This window comes from Mobula birostris, chromosome 18, assembly GCF_030028105.1.
Source record: "Mobula birostris isolate sMobBir1 chromosome 18, sMobBir1.hap1, whole genome shotgun sequence".
NCBI classification, from domain to species: domain Eukaryota; kingdom Metazoa; phylum Chordata; class Chondrichthyes; order Myliobatiformes; family Myliobatidae; genus Mobula; species Mobula birostris.
The window spans coordinates 43726075-43745020 of NC_092387.1; the positions used below are offsets into that span (position 1 = coordinate 43726075).

Here is an 18946-nt window from a genome sequence, read left to right on the forward strand (position 1 = left end):
GTGCCAAAGCATAGGATAGAAGAGAAATTAGAAAGTTGTAGACTCAGCTTTCCACCATAGGCACAAGCCTCACCACCATTGAGGACATCTTCAAATGACAGTGCCTCAAGAAGGCAGCATCCATCATGAGGGACCTTTATCACCTGGGACAAGCCTCTTCTCATTACAGGTTGAGCACTTCTTATCCAAAATAATTGGGGCCGGAAGTGTTTCAGACTTCAGATTTTTTCGGGTTTTGGAGTATTTCCATCTATATAATGAGATACCTTCAGGTGGGACCCAAGTTTAAACACAAAATCCATTTACAGTACATATATAGTTTCTACATATACCTTGAAGACAGTTTCATATAACATTTTAATAATTTTGTGCATGAAACAATAAGGTGTATATTGAACTATCAGAAAAGACTTCAACTATTGCACAGAGTCTTGTCATCTTCAGAAGTTTTAGGATGACTCTGCCATAGTTGGATGCATCAGCAAGGGAGATGAGGCTGAGTACAGGGCTACGGTAGGAAACTTTGTCACATGATGTGAGCAGAATTATCTGCAGCTTAATGTGAAAAAGACTAAGGAGCTGGTGGTAGACCTGAGGAGAGCTAAGCTACCGGTGACCCCTGTTTCCATCCAGGGGGTCAGTGTGGACAAGGTGGAGGATTACAAGTACCTGGGGATACGAACTGACAATAAACTGAACTGGTCAAAGAACACTGAGGCTGTCTACAAGAAGGGTCAGAGCTGTCTCTATTTCCTGAGGAGAATGAGGTCCTTCAATATCTGTCGGACGATGCTAAGGATGTCCTATGAGTCTGTGGTGGCCAGTGCTATCATGTTTGCTGTTGTGTGCTGGGGCAGCAGGCTGAGGGTAGCAGACACCAACAGAATCAACAAACTCATTCGTAAGGCCAGTGATGTTGTGGGGATGGAACTGGACTCTCTGACGGCGGTGTCTGAAAAGAGGATGCTGTCCAAGTTGCATGCCATCTTGGACAATGTCTCCCATCCACTACATAATGTACTGGTTGGGCACGGGAGTACATTCAGCCAGAGACTCATTCCACCGAGATGCAACACAGAGCGTCATAGGAAGTCATTCCTGCCTGTGGCCATCAAACTTTACAACTCCTCCCTTGGAGGGTCAGACACCCTGAGCCAATAGGCTGGTCCTGGACTTATTTCCTGGCATAATTTACATATTACTATTTAACTATTTATGGTTTTATTACTATTTATTATTTATGGTGCAACTGTAACGAAAACCAATTTCCCCCGGGATCAATAAAGTATGACCATGACTATGACTATGTAACCAATCACTACCTCGGACCCCCAACTGGACAGTCAGTGACTGTTTGGCACAGTCATCATTCCCAACTCTGAATCTATGCTACCAGCAAGCAGTCTCGGTCTTACCCTTATTCATCACACATATGTACTGAATCACCCATTCAGCATTTTCGATTTTCATCAGCAACAACCTTGCCAAACTCAATGAATTCTGTTGCTGCTTCATGATCAACAGGTGCTTTATCACCACAAATCATTAAAATTTTAATGCCGTGCCGTTTCTGCAACCAGTCTGCTGAATATTCACAATTACCTTCAAGTTTAGTTTGTTGTGATAGATCGTTGTCTGTTGCACAATTAGCATATTGTTGTGGCATGTTCATTCTGACGCTGATGAATCCACTCTTACAGTACACGATCGAGATCTTCATTTTTCACTTCATGCAGTATTTTCCATTAACTTCTGTTCATTACATATGTGAGGTTTCTTCTCAGAACTGTCTGTGGTGCGCAGAGACCTGTGCATCGGCTCAGAGCCTTTCTGGCATTTAGTGGAATTTTCCATTTGTGACATCATGTCAATGCTCTAAAAACATTTTGGATTCTGGAGATTTTTGGATTTTGGATAAGGAGTGCTCAACCCGTACTACCATCAGGTAGATGGTACAGAACCCTGAATATCCATACTCAACGTTTTAGGAAGTTTCTTCTTCTCTACAATCAGATTGCAGAATGGTTTAGAAACTCATGAATACTACCTCTCTATTCCACTTTCACACTGCTCATTTTTTTATTATTGAAATTTGTTCATTTTTATGTAAGTTTAATTTATAACCTGAAAACTGGCTAAAACAGGAGAGTAAAGAAAGCACATGGGGTAATGAAGTCTCAACATTAGCAATAAATAGCAAATCATCAGCATACAACAAGACTTTATGAATAGTGTCTCTCCTTAAAATACCGGTGATATTAGATTTTCGAAAAGCAATGGCTAAGGGTTCTAAGGCCAGATGAAAAAGCAAAGGGCTCAACGGACAACCTTGTCTAGTGCCATGTTGAAGCTTAAGTGGTTTGGAGTTATGAAAATTAATGATAACCCTAGCAGAAGGGGCTAAATGAAGTAATTTAATCCATTGAATGAAAACAGATCCAAAATTAAATTTTTCTAAAGTTTTAAATAAATAATTCCATTCAACTCTGTCGGAAGCTTTCTCAGCATCTAGGGATACCACACATTCCAATACTGGGTTAGGAGGAGCAACTGGCGAAAGTATTAAATGCTTTCAGGACTTGTTTGTAGGGGGAATTTTTTTTTAGTTTGAACAATTGTCAACTAAATATAGTTCACCCAAAACTCTTTTTTCGATATCTACAAATAAGAGATTTTTTACGGTCTCAAATAAGTACATTTCCCAAAAGTCCTGATAAGAATTTACAAGATGTAATTTTTAATCTGAAACCTTTTTATAATGGATCTATATCTAATATTTATAATATGCTGTTGGGAATGAGAAGTGTTCCTTTAGATAAAATTAAAAATCTTTGGGAATAAGATTTACAGACTTCAATTTCTGAGGAAACTTGGAATCAAATTTTTAAATTGGTCAACACTTCATCATTATGTGCCCATCACTCTCTCCTTCAATTTAAAGTAGTCCATAGGGCCCATATGACTAAGGATAAGTTGTCTCGTTTTTATTTAGATATATTTCCGTATTGTGATAAATGTAATGGAGAAGCTTCACTCATTCATATGTTTTGGACATGTTCGAGTCTTGGAAAATATTGGAAAGAAGTATTTCAAACCTTTTTGATACTTTTTAAAGTAAATTTCAAGCCTAATCCTTTGACTGATTTATTTGGTATTGTCGGGGGAAAGGATATTATTTTGGAGCCATCCGATTTGCACATTTTGGCTTTTATGTCTCTTATGGCCAGAAGGACACTCTTGCTTAAATGGAAAGATGTGGCCCCTTCTCTTCACACCCAATGGTTACGTGATGTGATGTCATGTTTAAATTCAGGGAAGATTCGATGTTCAATCTTTGAATCTAATCAAGACTTTCAAACATTGTGGGGACCTTTTCTGAATTATTTTAAAAACCTTTGATTTGCTATTAAAGCACAGATGATGACTAACAATCTTTTTTTCTTTTTTTTCTACTAATCAGCTTTGGTCTTGATAGTGGATTAGATTTTGTTTATATAATAAAATCATTATTTTTTAATGTTACGAACTAATTGACTTTGAATATAGGGTAAGGAGTCTTTATATGCGATTTAGCTTAATATATTGACATTTTTTTCTTGTACTCTGTATTCTTAAATATATATAAATTAATAAAAATATTGAAAGAGAGAAATTTGTTATGCCTACTGCCACAAAATAATACACCTGCTTCTGCTAAGACTGCAGATGCTGGAATCTGGAGCAAAAAACAATCTGCTAGAACTCAGCGATTCAAGAAGACCTAAGGGAGGAAAGGAATTGGAAGGATATGTGCTGTAATATTGAGTCGTAGTAAGAAGGCGGTCAGAGCTGGAGAACAATGGAAACTATACAAGGGGAACAGCAGGAGAAGATCTCGCAGAACTTCCATGATCAAAACCCACCCATACAAAAGTTTGTTTATGACTTTATCTACAGTCCAAGTTATTTCCTTAGATTCTGGTCCCACCTTTAGTCCAGTGAACCCCTTTCCAACAGAACCAGTGGTAATTCTCCATTAATCAAAACCCAGATATTTTATCTATCAATTTATATGTGGCTCAGGTTGCAATCAACTGATTATTATTTGTGCGGGTTTGATATTTAAACTGGGTTCATAGTTAGTTGCTTATTTTCATTCAAAGGAACTTCTTTGTCCTATCTATTGTTGGTTGTCACATTGACCATGACTACTAGATCTCTCCTCTTCCATAGGTTTTTCTCTGAGAAGGTGTCTTAACCCAGATGATAGGAGGAAAACAGCTTTCAGGAGTTCTGCTTGCTATAGTGAAGGTCAGTCCCTTGCCCCTCAACTATAATATCTCCTCAGTACTTTTTGATCTCCATATTCATTTCTATTTACAAGCACTAAAGCTCCAAAAATCATTACTATTGCACAAAATTGACAACTTAATTCAAAAGTTCCAAAATATATTGCAAATCAAGAATTAGTGGAGTAAATGACAACAATGTCCTTTAAACATCGGAAAAAAAAGAATAAGCTATTGCGTTACTATTTTGCAAAAACATAATCTACAATAAAACCTACATCCATGTATGATCAACCTTTACCTACTTTTCTGCAAAACAATGGCAAAAACTTATCTAAAAATATTACAAACAAGTGAAAATCTGCAGATGCTGGAAATCCAAGCAACACACACAAATGCTGGAGGAATTCAGCAGGCCAGGAAGCATCTATGGAAAAAAGTAGTCGATGTTTCGGGCCGAGACCCTTCAGAAAATTGATAAAGGGTCCTGCCAAAGGGTCTCAGCCCAAAACGCTGACCATACTTTTTTCCCAGTAAATGCTGCCTGGCCTAAAGAGCTCCTCCAGCATTTTGTGTGTGTCTTTAAAAATATTAACCCATCAGATACTGCCAAAGCAACCCAATATCAATTAGATCACTGGAAATTTACTGGCAGCCTTCCTTTTACTGGTTTTCAAATTAATTATATGTAAAACTGTTATTAATTTTTCATCTATATATAACAACGCAGCTACTAAACTAAATATTCTACCCACATATTAACCTCTCCTCCTCTTAAGCATAACTAAACTAATACACAAAATTACATGCAGTTGAACTATTAGAGCTCCAGCTCCTAGATTATTTGGTTTTTAATGAATCTTTTATCATTGTCAAAAGCTATGATTGAACACAATTGAATATTTCATTACATGTAACAATCCAGTCAAAGATATAGAGCTGCTCATAATAGAGATGGGAAACAATGACAGGGAAATTTGTTTTCCACTTAGCTTACTAACGTCTTGCCAATGACATTATTTTCTCTTGTAAAATGATTATGTAGCATGTACTCTGGTAGGGAATTGATTATGGCAGTAAAAAAAATCAAAACTCTAAAAACATTTGTCCTTAACACTATCATTCTCAGAAAATTATTTTTCTAGAGTCCTGCCTGCATCCTAATCATGCAATTCAATGGCAGAATCTTTAGTCTGTTATAAAGCCAATACACACAATATACTGTTACATATAACTGTAAAGAATAATTGTAAAGAATGTACCTGTTGTAGCAACCGCTTCAGCTTAAGTATCTGGGTTTTAACAGCTGTGCAATCATGTACCATGTGCCTCAGTGTCAGAACATCCAGCATCACAGTGCTCTCTGTCATGGGATGAGAGGATCTCACATGATTGGTAGAAGGGTGATAGTAGCTTGCAGATGCAGGCCAATCAAAATGACCCACTGGAAACTCCTGGGAAACTGGACTCCTGCAGTGGAAAAAATTAAATGATCATTCTTCCAATATTAAATAACAGAAGCAAGAAAATAATTTGACTACTAGAAACTTACTAGATATATCTGGATTGGCAACGAACGATCAAGGAAAAGAAGGTGATGGACTAAATACTAGTAAACGAGATGAGTACAGATAGATACTTCATACTCATCATCAATATGGCGGGCAAAAAGGCCCATTTCTGTGCTTTATGGTCATCTGACTAAAGGATTAATGATGCACAGAGGTTACAGAATTGATGGATTACTGCATTGATTTTACATTGAGAGGTCAGTTATGCCCATGAAGAGTCATTATTTTCTGCAGTGTCTTTCACAACCTCTTACCATCTTGTAGCCTATCAAGTAGTTTAGAAATGTAGGTATAATTTCAAGATGGAAATGGAAGCAGCCAATTTGTGTTCTAGTAAATAGTAATAAATAAAAATACATAATTTGCTTTAGATGTTAATGGAAGGATGCATATATACCAGCTTTTTGAAAAATACTGTAAATATTTTTCACATCTCCTTACATGGAAATGGTTTAGAGATATACAGGCCAGGAAAATGGAACCACCCCAGTAAGGCACCTTAATCGGCACGGACACATTGGGCTGAAGGGCTCATTTCCATGGAAAAGCAGTGGATTTAATTGTAAGTTGCTGTAAAATAAGTTTTGAAAATTTTAAATCCACAGCTCCAAGATACAAATCTTAACTTCATTTTAACATTACTATTGGTTATTAGAATCCTTATTGAATGGCTCCCGCTTAAATCGCGGAATGCGATTTTGATGTGTATCTATCAGTTTTAGTGCTGCTACAATGTCAAAACAGGATGTTGCTGTGCCAGTTGAAAATAAGGTTCCAGAAAATAAGTACATGAAGCAGTCTCTAAGACATGAGATGACTGTTGAATTTAAATCCCTTTTTTAGAAACTTCAGTCTGCCAAGTTGGGAGAAACTCAACTTGGAATAAGTTAGGATTAAGGGTCCTGGCCCGAAACGTTGACTGTACTTCTTCCTATAGATGCTGCCTGGCCTGCTGCATTCCACGAGCATTTTGTGTGTGTTGCTTGAATTTCCAGCATCTGCAGATTTCCTCGTGTTCGGTTAAGATATCTTTTATGTTTAACGTCATACTTAACCTATCACAGACGATAAACTTTCTAAAAGTCTTTTTACTTTAGCCTCATCATTATAAAGATGAGCTGCTTTGCTTCACTTCAATCCCCATTCTTTACTCTGACAATTACTTAATCTCAAGGCATCTATGCTCTGACATCCTCAGAAATTCTTAAAATATTTTTCTGCTATTTTCCAAGTCACACTCACCCATAATCTGTTTCCTTTTAACCAACATTGTATTTAGTCCCCCAACCCTGTACGGTAAATTACCTGCATCATTGTAGTTTTCTAAATAGATTCTGTTCCCCCTTCTCTTTAAATCAACACGAACAGCAATCTAAACCTCATTAATTCCCACCCTTCCCTTACTCAACTTATTTTCCCTCTATAGGAACATTCACAAAATATGCTAAATCATAAACATGAGAAAGTCTGCAGATACTGGAAATCCAGAGCATAACACACAAAATGCTGGAGGAGCTCAGCAGGTCAGGCAACATCCATGGAAATGAATAGACTGTCGACATTTTGGGCCAAGATGTTTCTTGCAAACATTACCTATTCACTAGCTTATTTTTTTCCTTTCTTCTTTTAAATCACCTCTGTGTTAAAACACTAGGAAAAAAAGGCTACTTAGTCTTTTATCATGGCCCCTATTGGAGTCTATTGTTGCAATATTAGTTTCTTTTTACATGCTACACTGTAAGTTAATTGACTCCAGGTGCAGAAATTTTGCCAGATTATCAGGTAAATAGCAATACTTTTGACAGTAATTTATAGAAGGAGCCACATTTGGCACCAGTTTTCTACACGGAATCTCTGTCTCTCATTTAGAACATTTTAAGTACATTTGTAACAACTAAGGGAAAACCACAATGTTGATCTAATCTGGAAAAAGAAAACAAATTGAGGGAGTACAATAGCAAAGGAGAAAGGACCAAATTGCATCCAATATGGCAGAAGACAGCATGTGAATGAATGAGCCAAAATAAGACATTCACCAAAAATTAACAGCAAAACTACGAATTTATAATTTAAAGAATTAGATGTCCTATTTTACTTTATATCAAGGTACTTTTCAAACCAAACTGTATGCCTAACTTTAAAGGAAATTGAAATATAAGGGCTCATTATGTGATCCTAAAGGAAATGAAAGAAAACTAAATTTTATCTACAAGCTTAATACTTCAGTCTCATTTCCTCCTAAAATAACAGCAAGTCATAGAAATGTGCCAAAGGGCCTATTTTTAAACTTGATTGACTTCCCATTTCACATAAATCTTATACAAATTGGTTGTAATGCCATGTTATCCCAGTGGTATTCGTTTTCCCCACAATGGAAGCTCTGGGTAACAGCACGCCTTTGGTTGAACAGGTCTCCCTGTTCCAGGCCGACAGGTCTAAATCCTCTCTGGGAAGAGTAAAGGAGGTGGGGTATGTTTCATGGTCAATACTGCTTGCTGCAAACCCCAGAACACGCATGCCCTCAAATCCTTTTGTTCACCGGATCTGGAGTACCTTGTGCTGTTGTGTAGACCTTTCTGGCTGTTTAGGGAGTTCATGGCGGTTATTATCACAGCTGTGTATATTCTGCCACAGGCTGATACTGACCTGGCTCTCAATGAACTGTACAAGACCATCAGCACCCTAGAGTCTGTCTTCATCGTTGCTGGTGACTTTAATAGAGTGTCACTGACTAAAGTCTCTCCAAAGTTTTGTCAACACATCCAGGTGAGCACACGGGGTAGCATACTTGAGCACTGCTACTCTCCGTTCCACAATGCTTACAAAGCGCTCCTTTGACCACCATATAGAATTCAGATCACTCCACCATCATGCTGCTACCGAGGTACAGGCAGAGGCTGAAACAAGAGGTGGCCATAGTTAAAACCGTCCACTGTTGGCTGACCAATCGGACTCCATGCTGCAGGAGCGCATTGTGTAGCTGCATCCTGGACTTTCTGTCAGATCGCCGGCAAGTGGTAAAAGTGGGCTCCCTCACCTCTGCCCCTCAACACAAGTGCCCCTCAGGGCTGTGCACTAAGCCCCCTCCTTTACTCTCTGTATATTCATGACTGTGTTGCTACCCACAGCTCCAATCTGCTAATTAAATTTGCTGATGACACTACACTGATTGGCCTAATTTCAAATAATAATGAGGCAGCCAACAGAGAAGAAGTCATCACCCTGACGCAACGGTGTCAAGAAAACAACCTCTCCCTCAATGACGCAAAAAGAAAGGAGCTAGTTGTGGACTACAGGAGGAATGGAGACAGGATAGCCCCTATTGACATCAATGGATCTAGGGTTGAGAGGGTGAACACCTTTAAGTTCCTAGTCATAAACATCACTGAGGATTTCAACTGATCTGTGCATACCGGCTATGTGGTAAAAAAGGCACAAAAGCACCTCTTTCACCTCAGATGGTTGAAGTTGTTTGGTATGGGCCCCCAAATCCTAAGAATTTTCTATAGCGGCAGAACTCTGACTGGCTGCATCACTGCCTGGTATGGGAACTGTACTTCCCTTAATCACAGGACTCTGCAGAGAGTGGTGTGGACAGTCCAGCGCATCTGTAGTTATGAACTTCTCGCTATTCAAGACATTTACAAAGACAGGTGTGCAAAAAGGGCCCGAAGGATCACTGGGGACCCAAGTCACCCCAACCACAAACTGTTCCAGCTGCTACCATCCAGGGAATGGTACCGCGGCGTAAGAGCCAGGACCAACAGGCTCTGTGACAGCTTCTTCTACCAGGCCATCAGACTGATTAATTCATGCTGACACAACTGTATTTCTACGTTATATTGTTGTACATACTACTTATTATAAATTACTATAAATGGTGCATTGCACAATTAGAAGAGACATAATGTAAAGATTTTTACTCCTTATGTCTATGAAGGATGTATGTAATAAAGTCAATTCAATTCATGTCTGCGAAGAGTAAGAATTTTAGGTTGTATACTATATACGCACTCTGATATTAAACGGAATCGTTGGACCATAAATGTTCACTATGGTCCTATGAAGGAGCATAACATGGTACTTTAAATAATGTTGACTATTCTGACTATTTACTTCTATCTAAAGGAGTTTTAACTATTTGCGTACATGTGTTTTGCCAAGTAAGCTTTGAAAATAACTTAAACATATTAACTTTACAAAATGAATACATGCCAAGGTAAATAGTGGAATTTCTTAAAAGCAGTGGAATATGATCTATGAATAAAATCAAGGGAGACTTTCATTATGTCTCTTCCAATATGTGTGGTATACAATTGTAAAGTTCTGAGATGAATATTTTGTATATTGAAATTGGATATAATCAGAGGCCATATAAACGAACAAAATAGACCAACCTGTTTTTTCCACTTCCTGTCTTTTATTGAAAACGACCTCTCTGATAAACAATAGTTTCCATCCCAGCATCAAAAGTACTTACTCTCCTGTATCTTATCCCTCTTTATTCATCGTAATGGTAGACTGACCAAAGAGAAAGATAACGAGTAGGTATGAAAAGTAATCTTAAAGGCGCAAACAACAGGAATTCTGCAGATGCTGGAAATTCAAGCAACACACATAGAAGTTGCTGGTGAACGCAGCAGGCCAGGCAGCATCTCCAGGAAGAGGTGCTGCCTGGCCTGCTGCGTTCACCAGCAACTTTTATGTGTGTTGCTAATCTTAAAGGCAGTGGTTTGTTAACCTTTATTGAATTGTGTTATGTCTTGTAACTTCAAAACATTAAACTAATTCTTAAGAAAACAAAAGAGCTGAGATGCGAGTCTAACTTAATTCTTTACTTTAAGCAAGGTGCTCATATATCACATGGTAGTGTCATGATGTATACCATTCACGTATTTTTACATATAACCTGCAGTGAATTATTTAAAAAAATAAGAATGCTTAATCAACAACATATTTACATGATTACTCAAATATTACACAGCACATCTCGCTGCTTAGCTAAAAACTCTTGACTCAATAGAGAATGCACCTCAACTACATATACAGTATATTATATAATACAACTATTATACACAGACATCCACAGCATTCAGGCCTAAAGATTTAATCTCTATGGAGGATTTCTTACTCTTGTGGGATAACGTATTTTCTGATGAGGGATCTCTCTGCTTGGCAGGTGAGACATGTGGCTGTGAAAACAAATGCATTTTCTGGGGCTTCCTCTGTAGTGGTTGTAGGAATTGATTCTGAGATTGTAGGAAGTGGTTCTGACAGTTGTGGACACATTTCTTCTCCATCCATATTTTTCTTCTAGCTTCTGCATCTTGATATTGCGAAGGTACATTTAGTTCACTGGAATGTTCTCTGATTAATCTGTCTATTGCCCCCATTGGAGACAGCAGCTAGAGAACTAGAAATGAATACCAATGAATTGATCCACTTGACCCGAAACAGGAGTGTGTGGGCCATGGCAGTCAAAGCTCAAACTGGGCACGGCACCTGATGATGGTAATGATGATTGCCCCCGTTACAATCTAGTCTCTCCTCTAGGTTTCCACATCCACAACATCTGATAAATCATTTGTTTCCATATCTCCATTCACTCATTCTTTTTCACCTTCCAGTCATCCAGCTGGGCTTTGGTCTTTGCATCTACTTTTAAAGCTGCTTTTTTGTCTCCCAGTTGAAGTTCATGTAATAACGTTAATGCACGCAAAGTAGATTCTGGTTCTTTATACTCAGAAAGGCAAACATTTGCAGCTTTCCTGAAGCCCCTTGAACTCTCTTTCAGCTTAAAACCAAGCGATATTTTGCTAGTAACTGCCTGATTAACATAGTACCACTTTCTCAGCTATGTTACCTGCAAAAACTGTTGTAGTCAGATTACTGATTTCATCACTTCCATGATTCCTCTGAGCAGCATGGTCCTTTGTTGGTCCAATATGCTTTCCAACACCTGCTTGGCTCTTTATTGGGCAACAGTTCATGCTGTACAGCATGGAGACAATTGTGGCATCATTCAGATCCATTCTTAATTCAGTTTCAGTTGGCTTCATTGCATGGGATGTGTCATGCAAATGGCGGGTGGATCTCCAGTCAAGTTGTAGTTCCTTCAGCTACTCAGGTCCCAACAATGCTGGTCCTCCTGGTGTTTTTACCATATACAAGCTCAATGTGGCTTGTTGGTTGTTGTATTTCACTGTAACGAATGTCACTGCCAAAGGAGTCATCTTTTCTCCAGTATAAGGTCTTAATTGGAAATCTGCAGGCTTCAGTTTAGTATCTTTGAAATACTGTTCAAGCTCATTTTGTGGAATGAATGAAACAGCCGAGCCAGTGTTTGATTCCATTTTATTAATTTACCGATCACTTTTAGCATAAATCATAATGCTAGTTTTCACATTGTGAATCTCAAAGGTACTCATTCCTGTGTCACTCTCACTATTATCAGATTTCTTTTTATCAAAAGCACACAGACTAGCGCTCTTTTCGAAAATGCAACTTGGCTTTTTAACTTTTTCTCTTCCTTGTGCATTCTAGTTATTTTTGTCTGCCTGGCATACTCTTTGTAAATGTCCTACTTTGTTGGATTTTCTCCAAGTTTTGCCTCTAAATTTGCATTGGTCTGGTGTATGTGAATTCCTGCCACATTAGTAACAAAATGTGTTTGACCAGGCTGGTTTCTGTTCAGACTTTGCAATTTTGTTCACTCACTCTCACTTTCATTCCTAACTGCAATTCAATTGTGTCACGCAACACACATCAAAGTTGCTGGTGAACGCAGCAGGTCAGGCAGCATCTCTAGGAAGAGGTACAGTCGACGTTTCAGGCCGAGACCCTTCAATTGTGTCTCTGTCTGCTGTTTCCATTCATACAAGCAATATCAACTGCTCTTTTAAATGTATGTTCTACTTCAATTAGGAGCCATTTTTGAATGCTTTCTTGTGAGATTCCAGAAACTAAATGAGATATCAGTGCATCATTAAACCCATCATTGAACTGACAATACTCAGACAATCTCTTCAATTCAGCTGCACATTTTGAAATGGACTTCCATTCCTTTTGATTCCACATGAAATCTAAAGCATTCCTCAATCAACAATGGTGTCAGTTCTAAGCATTCCTGCATTATGTTCACAACAGCAGCCAAGCTTATTTTTGCTGGTTTGGTTAGCGCAATAAAACTTCAAAAGAAACTGAATGTCTTTAAACCCAATGCACACAGCAAAATTGGTACTCGCTTCTCATTGGCTATTTCATTTGCTTTAAAATACTGTTCAATTAGCTCATTATACATGAGCAAGTTACCCATTGAGCAATCAAATGTGTCAATCTTTCCAATATAGCCCGCCATTTCTGCTTTTTTAAAAATGATTATCACCCAGTACTCACTGTTTATTAACCCATGAGTTCTTCTGTTTTCTGCCTTTTTAAAAAAAAACTCTCAGCTGTCTTTGCACCTTATGTGTTTTCACTTACCTTTCCTCTCTGTGCTTCAACAGGTTAGTAGCCATCTCAGGTTCATTTTAACAATACCTTGTCATCACTGTTATGTTTTATAACTCCAAAATATTAAACGAATGCAAAGGAAGACACAGGAGTCTGAAATGTGAGTCTGACTTTGTTCTTTACTTTAAGCAAGGTGCAGCTATATCATGTGGTAGCATCATAGCATTTACAATTCACATATTTTACCCATAACCTGTAGTAAATTATTTAAATAAAGAATACCTAATCAACATACCTATAAGATTATTTAGATGTTATTGAAATATTAAGTATTAAAAGTGTGTTAAAGTTTCAAAGTATTACTGCAGCTATACAAAACTCCCATGAAATCCCATTTAGATTATTGCAAAGGATGGTTTTGATTTCCTTCTCTAATGTGGAGAGATGAAAATGCCCAAAGCATTTTTGGGGATGATGTTCTCTGATTTTTTGAAGAATGATAATCTCAGTGAAACAAGTATATTTTGAAAACAGCATTTATCCTGATAACGTAAGAATTAGAAATAGTTTCAAAAATTAAGAATTCTTCACTTCAATGATTCTGTACCTTTGGTTCACTTCAAATGCAAATCCTCTTCATTTCCCCCTCAATGTTTCATCTCTTTTTCCTTAATTTTATTTGTTGTATCTACCGTTGATATAGTAAAATGATTTCTGCATTCTAACCTATCTACACCCCTCCTAATTTATTTTCTCTCAATCATATCTGCTCTTAACCTCCTCTACACAGCTTCTCCACTCTCTCTTCAGCATTGAACTGCTCCATACCAAGCAACATCCTTGTGATCTCCCTCACCTTCTACAGTGCCATCACATCCTTCCGATAGAATAGTAATCCAAAATGCATCCAGCAAACTCCCCTCTGTATTGCCTGATCGGTATGCTTGTTTTATTTATCCTCAAACAATTATTAAATGAAGAACAAAGCACTCTGCACAAATAATTACAAGCTATTCAGTGAAACAGATTCAAAGGAGTACCGCAAGAAAGAGGGAAACAGAGGGGTCAGGAAAAAGAATTCCAGAAAAATGCATTTCTTCATCTTTGGTTTTAACTGCCAAGTGGAAATGTTCAGAATTGGCCAGACTGATCCAGAAACCATCTATGTTTCCAGAGCCTCAATCAGAAAGGCCTCTCCACCATTTGCCTGAAGCCAGCAATCCAATTAATTCTCTTAATTCCCACTCCTGCCAATCTTCAAGCTGAAAAGATGAATGCTGGTTGTTCTGGCCCATGAATTTAATAGAAGGTGAGAATTAAACAATGGCATCTGGATTGGAATACCCAGAAATATTGAAGCGTTGTAGAGATAAACATTATTACAAAAAGTGAGAGGAGGATGAGGGTTAGGGATTGCTGGAAGTGTAGAAGGACTTAAAACAGAAATAAAAATATTAAACTTGCAACATTACTTGAAAAGAGCCAGTGTTAAGGATATGCACCAGAGACTATCACGTAGGAGGACAGGGCAGTTTTGGAATTCTGAATGTATACAAGTATATACATGATAGAAAGAGGGAATCTAATCAAGAGAATTTTGAAATAAGCACGTTCAACTGCAACGCAAGGGATTGTATGTAATCCCATGATCAATTGCCAGGTGCAGCCTCCTCACTTATCTTCGGACCTATGCATTGCAACACAAAAGTCGAAGAGACCTTGGAAGCCAAACACCAACACACCTAATACTGTGCTCTGTTGCCAGACTCATAATTGAGTAAAGCAGAAAGAACCAACATACTGAGGTCAGTGGCTACATACAATTCACATTTGCCTCGAGGTCGGCCGAGGTGCGACAAGTGAAGGACTGAGTGAGGGGATTGCCTGAGAAGGAGCGGTTGATTTAAAAACTGGTCAGGACCAGCTTGCAACACAAACGTTTGCAGTCGGCCGAGGTGTGACAAGTGAAACGAATTAGTCAAAATATCAGCCAATATAACCGAGGTTTGCTCTAGGGGAGTGGGCTTGTCGAGGGAAATGCCTTGTGAGAAAAATGCGAGTCTTTGTCTCGAGAGTCTTCGGCGAGGAGGCTGAGGGAGGAGACTGCGCCACAGTTGGAGGGGGTGAGAAGTGGTGAAGGAATGACAGGTCAACTGATTCACTGTGATGTTTGCATAATGTGGGAGGTCAGGGACGTTGATGGTGCCTCTGGCTGCTACGAATGTAGAAAGTGTGTCCAGGTTCAGCTCCTGAAGGACTGTGTTGAAGCACTGGAGAAGTAACTGGATGACCTCAGGTTCATCTGGGAAACCGAGAGGTTTCTGGACAGGACCTACAGCGAGATCGTTACACCGAAGACACCGGAAGAGAGAAAGGGGGCGACGATGAGGAAGAGATGGATGCTTGGAGTACAGGAGACCCCGGGGGACGTACCCCCTGAAAATAGGTTCACCCTCTTGGAAGGTGTCGGGACAGAAGACATTGCCAGTCTGCGAGGCGGACAGGTCTGCGAGTCAAAAATTGGCGCTGAAACAAAGCCGAGGAGACAGAAGTCAGGCAGAGCCGTGGTAGTAGCCCTTTCTGTACCTCCATAGTGAGAGGTACAGAAAGGGGTTTCTGCGGCAACAGGCGGGATTTAAGGATGGTGTGTTGCCTCCCTGGTGCCAGGGTCCAGGACGTCATACACCGATTGCAGGGCATCCTCAAGGGTGAAGGTGAACAGCCGGAAGCGATGGTGCATGTCGGCACAAATGACGTCAGGAGGAAGAGGAAAGAAATTCTGCAGCGTGACTTCAGAGAACTCAGAAGAAGGCTGAAAAGCAGGACCTCCAGGGTGGTTATCTCCAGATTGCTTCCAGTTCCTTGTGCTGCTGAGAAACAGGGAGATAGGGCATCTGAACGTGTGGCTGAGGAGCTGGTGCGGGAAGCAGGGATTTAGATTCTTGGACCACTGGGATCTGTTTTGGGGTAAGGATGAATTGTACAGAAGGGATGGGTTGCATCTTAACAGACGGGGGACCAGCGTTCTGGCAGGCAGGTTTGCCACTGCTACATGAGTGTGTTTAAACTAAGTAGTTGGGGGGAGGGACGAACTGGAAATACAAGGATGGAGTTAAAGGGAAAGAGAGAATAAGAAAAGGTAAGAAAGACAACAGAATTAATGGGGCAGAAAGCTCAGGAAGGGATCGGAGAGTATGGCTAAGTGCAATAGGAATCGATGTGAAAGGTGAGGGGAGTAAAAGTATTACTTTAAATGGATTTAAAACCTTACAAAAGGAAACTTAGAAGGTCATTAAGAGGGAAAAGATTAACTATGAAAGGAAGCTAGCAAACAAATATCAAAGAGGATACTAAAAGCTTTGTCAAGTATATAAAGAGTAAAAGACAGGTGAGAGTAGATATAGGACCGATAGAAAATAATGCTGGAGAAATTGTAATGGGAGATAAGGAGATGGCAGAGGAACTGAAGGAGTATTTTGCATCAGTCTTCACTGAAGAAGACATCAGCAGTATACCGGACACTCAAGGGTGGCAGGGAAGAGAAGTGTGCGCAGTCACAATTACGACAGAGAAAGTACTCAGGAAGCTGAATAGTCTAAAGGTAGATAAATCTCCGGACCAGATGGAGGAAGTAGCTGTGGAGATTGCGGAAGCATTAGCGATAACCTTTCAAAAGTCGATATATTCTGGCATGGTTCCGGAGGACTGGAAGATTGCAAATGTCACTCCGCTATTTAAGAAGGGGGCAAGGAAGCAAAAAGGAAATTATAGACCTGTTAGCTTGACATCGGTGGTTGGGAAGTTGTTGGAGTCGATTGTCAAGGATGAGGTTACAGAGTACCTGGAGGCATATGACAAGATAGGCAGAACTCGGTATGGATTCCTTAAAGGAAAATCCTGCCTGACAAACATATTACAATTTTTTGAGGAAATTACCAGTAGGCTAGACAAGGGAGATGCAGTGGATGTTGTACATTTGGATTTTCAGAAGGCCTTTGACAAGGTGCCACTCATGAGGCTACTTAACAAGATAAGAGCCCATGGAATTACGGGAAAGTTACATACGTGGATAGACTGTTGGCTGATTGGCAGGAAACAGAGAGTGGGAATAAAGGGATCCTATTCTGGTTGGCTGCCGGTTACCAGTGGTGTTCCACAGGGGTCCGTGTTGAGGCCGCTTCTTTTTACATTGTACATCAACGATTTGGATTATGGAATAGATGGCTTTGTGGCTAAGTTTGCTGACAATATGAAGATAGGTGGAGCGGCTGGTAGTGCTGAGGAAATGGAGAGTCTGCAGAGAGACTTGGATAGATTGGAAGAATAGGCAGAGAAGTGGCAAATGAAATACAATGTTGGAAAGTGTATGGTTATGCACTTTGGCAGAAGAAATAAATGGGCAGACTATTATTTAAATGGGGAAAGAATTCAAAGTTCTGAGATGCAACGGGACTTGGGAGTCCTCGTACAGGATACCCTTAAGGTTAACCTCCAGGTTGAGTCGGTAGTGAAGGCGGCGAATGCAATGTTGGCATTCATTTCTAGAGGAATAGAGTACAGGAGCAGGGATGTGATGTTGAGGCTCTATAAGGCGCTGGTGAGACCTCACTTGGAGTACAGTGGGCAGTTTTCGTCTCCTTATTTAAGAAAGGATGTGCTGACATTGGAGAAGGTAAAGAGAAGATTCACTAGAATGATTCCGGGAATGAGAGGGTTAACATATGAGGAACGTTTGTCCGCTCTTGGACTGTATTCCTTGGAGTTTAGAAGAATGAGGGGAGACCTCATAGAAACATTTCGAATGTTGAAAGGCATGGACGGAGTGGATGTGGCGAAGTTGTTTCCCATGATGGGGGAGTCTAGTACGAGAGGGCATGACTTAAGGATTGAAGGGCGCCCATTCAGAACAGAAATGCAAAGAAAATTTTTTAGTCAGAGGGTGGTGAATCTACGGAATTTGTTGCCACGGGCAGCAGTGGAGGCCAAGTCATTGGGTGTATTTAAGGCAGAGACTGATATGTATCTGAGTAGCCATGGGATCAAAGGTTATGGTGAGAAGGCGGGGAAGTGGGACTAAACGGGAGAATGAATCAGCTCATGATAAAACGGCGGAGCAGACTCGATGGGCTGAATGGCCGACTTCTGCTCCTTTTGTCTTATGGTCTAAAAGTATTATATATGAATGCATGGAGTATAAGAAATAAAGTGGATGAGCTTGAGGCTCAGATGGAAATTGACAAGTATGATGTTGTGTTAATAACAGAGATATGGCTACAAGAGGACCAGGGCTGGGAAATGAATATTCAGGTTATACATTCTATCGAAAGGACAGGCAGGTTGGCAGAGGGGGTGGGGTGGCTCTGTTGGTGAGGAATGAAATTTAGCCACTTGCGAGGGGGGACATAGAATCAGGAGATGTAGAGTCAGTATGGATAGAACTGAAAAACTGTAAGGGCAAAAAGACACTAATGGGAGTTATCTACAGGCCCCCAAACAGTAGCCTGGATATAGGGTGCAAGTTAAATCAAGAGTTAAAATTGGTGTGTTGCAAAGGTAATACTATGGTTGTTATGGGGGATTTCAACATGAAGGTAGACTGGGAAAATCAGGTTGGTACTGGACCCCAAGAAAGGGAGTTTGTGGAATGCCTCAGAG

The 18946-nt window shown here is 39.7% G+C and overlaps 1 protein-coding gene across 3 annotated transcripts in view; it reads right to left on the bottom strand.

The window, feature by feature from the left end:
* ccser2a (coiled-coil serine-rich protein 2a) overlaps positions 1 to 18946 on the bottom strand; it is a 736576-nt gene that overhangs the window by 236518 nt on the left and 481112 nt on the right. For all 3 annotated transcript variants that reach the window (XR_011889642.1, XM_072282572.1, XM_072282573.1), the window contains exon 7: positions 5531 to 5738. Coding sequence is in view for 2 of the 3 variants with exons in the window: in XM_072282572.1 (XP_072138673.1) it covers positions 5531 to 5738 (208 nt within the window). In the remaining variant the exon portion in view is untranslated. The remainder of the gene's footprint in view (positions 1 to 5530; positions 5739 to 18946) is intronic.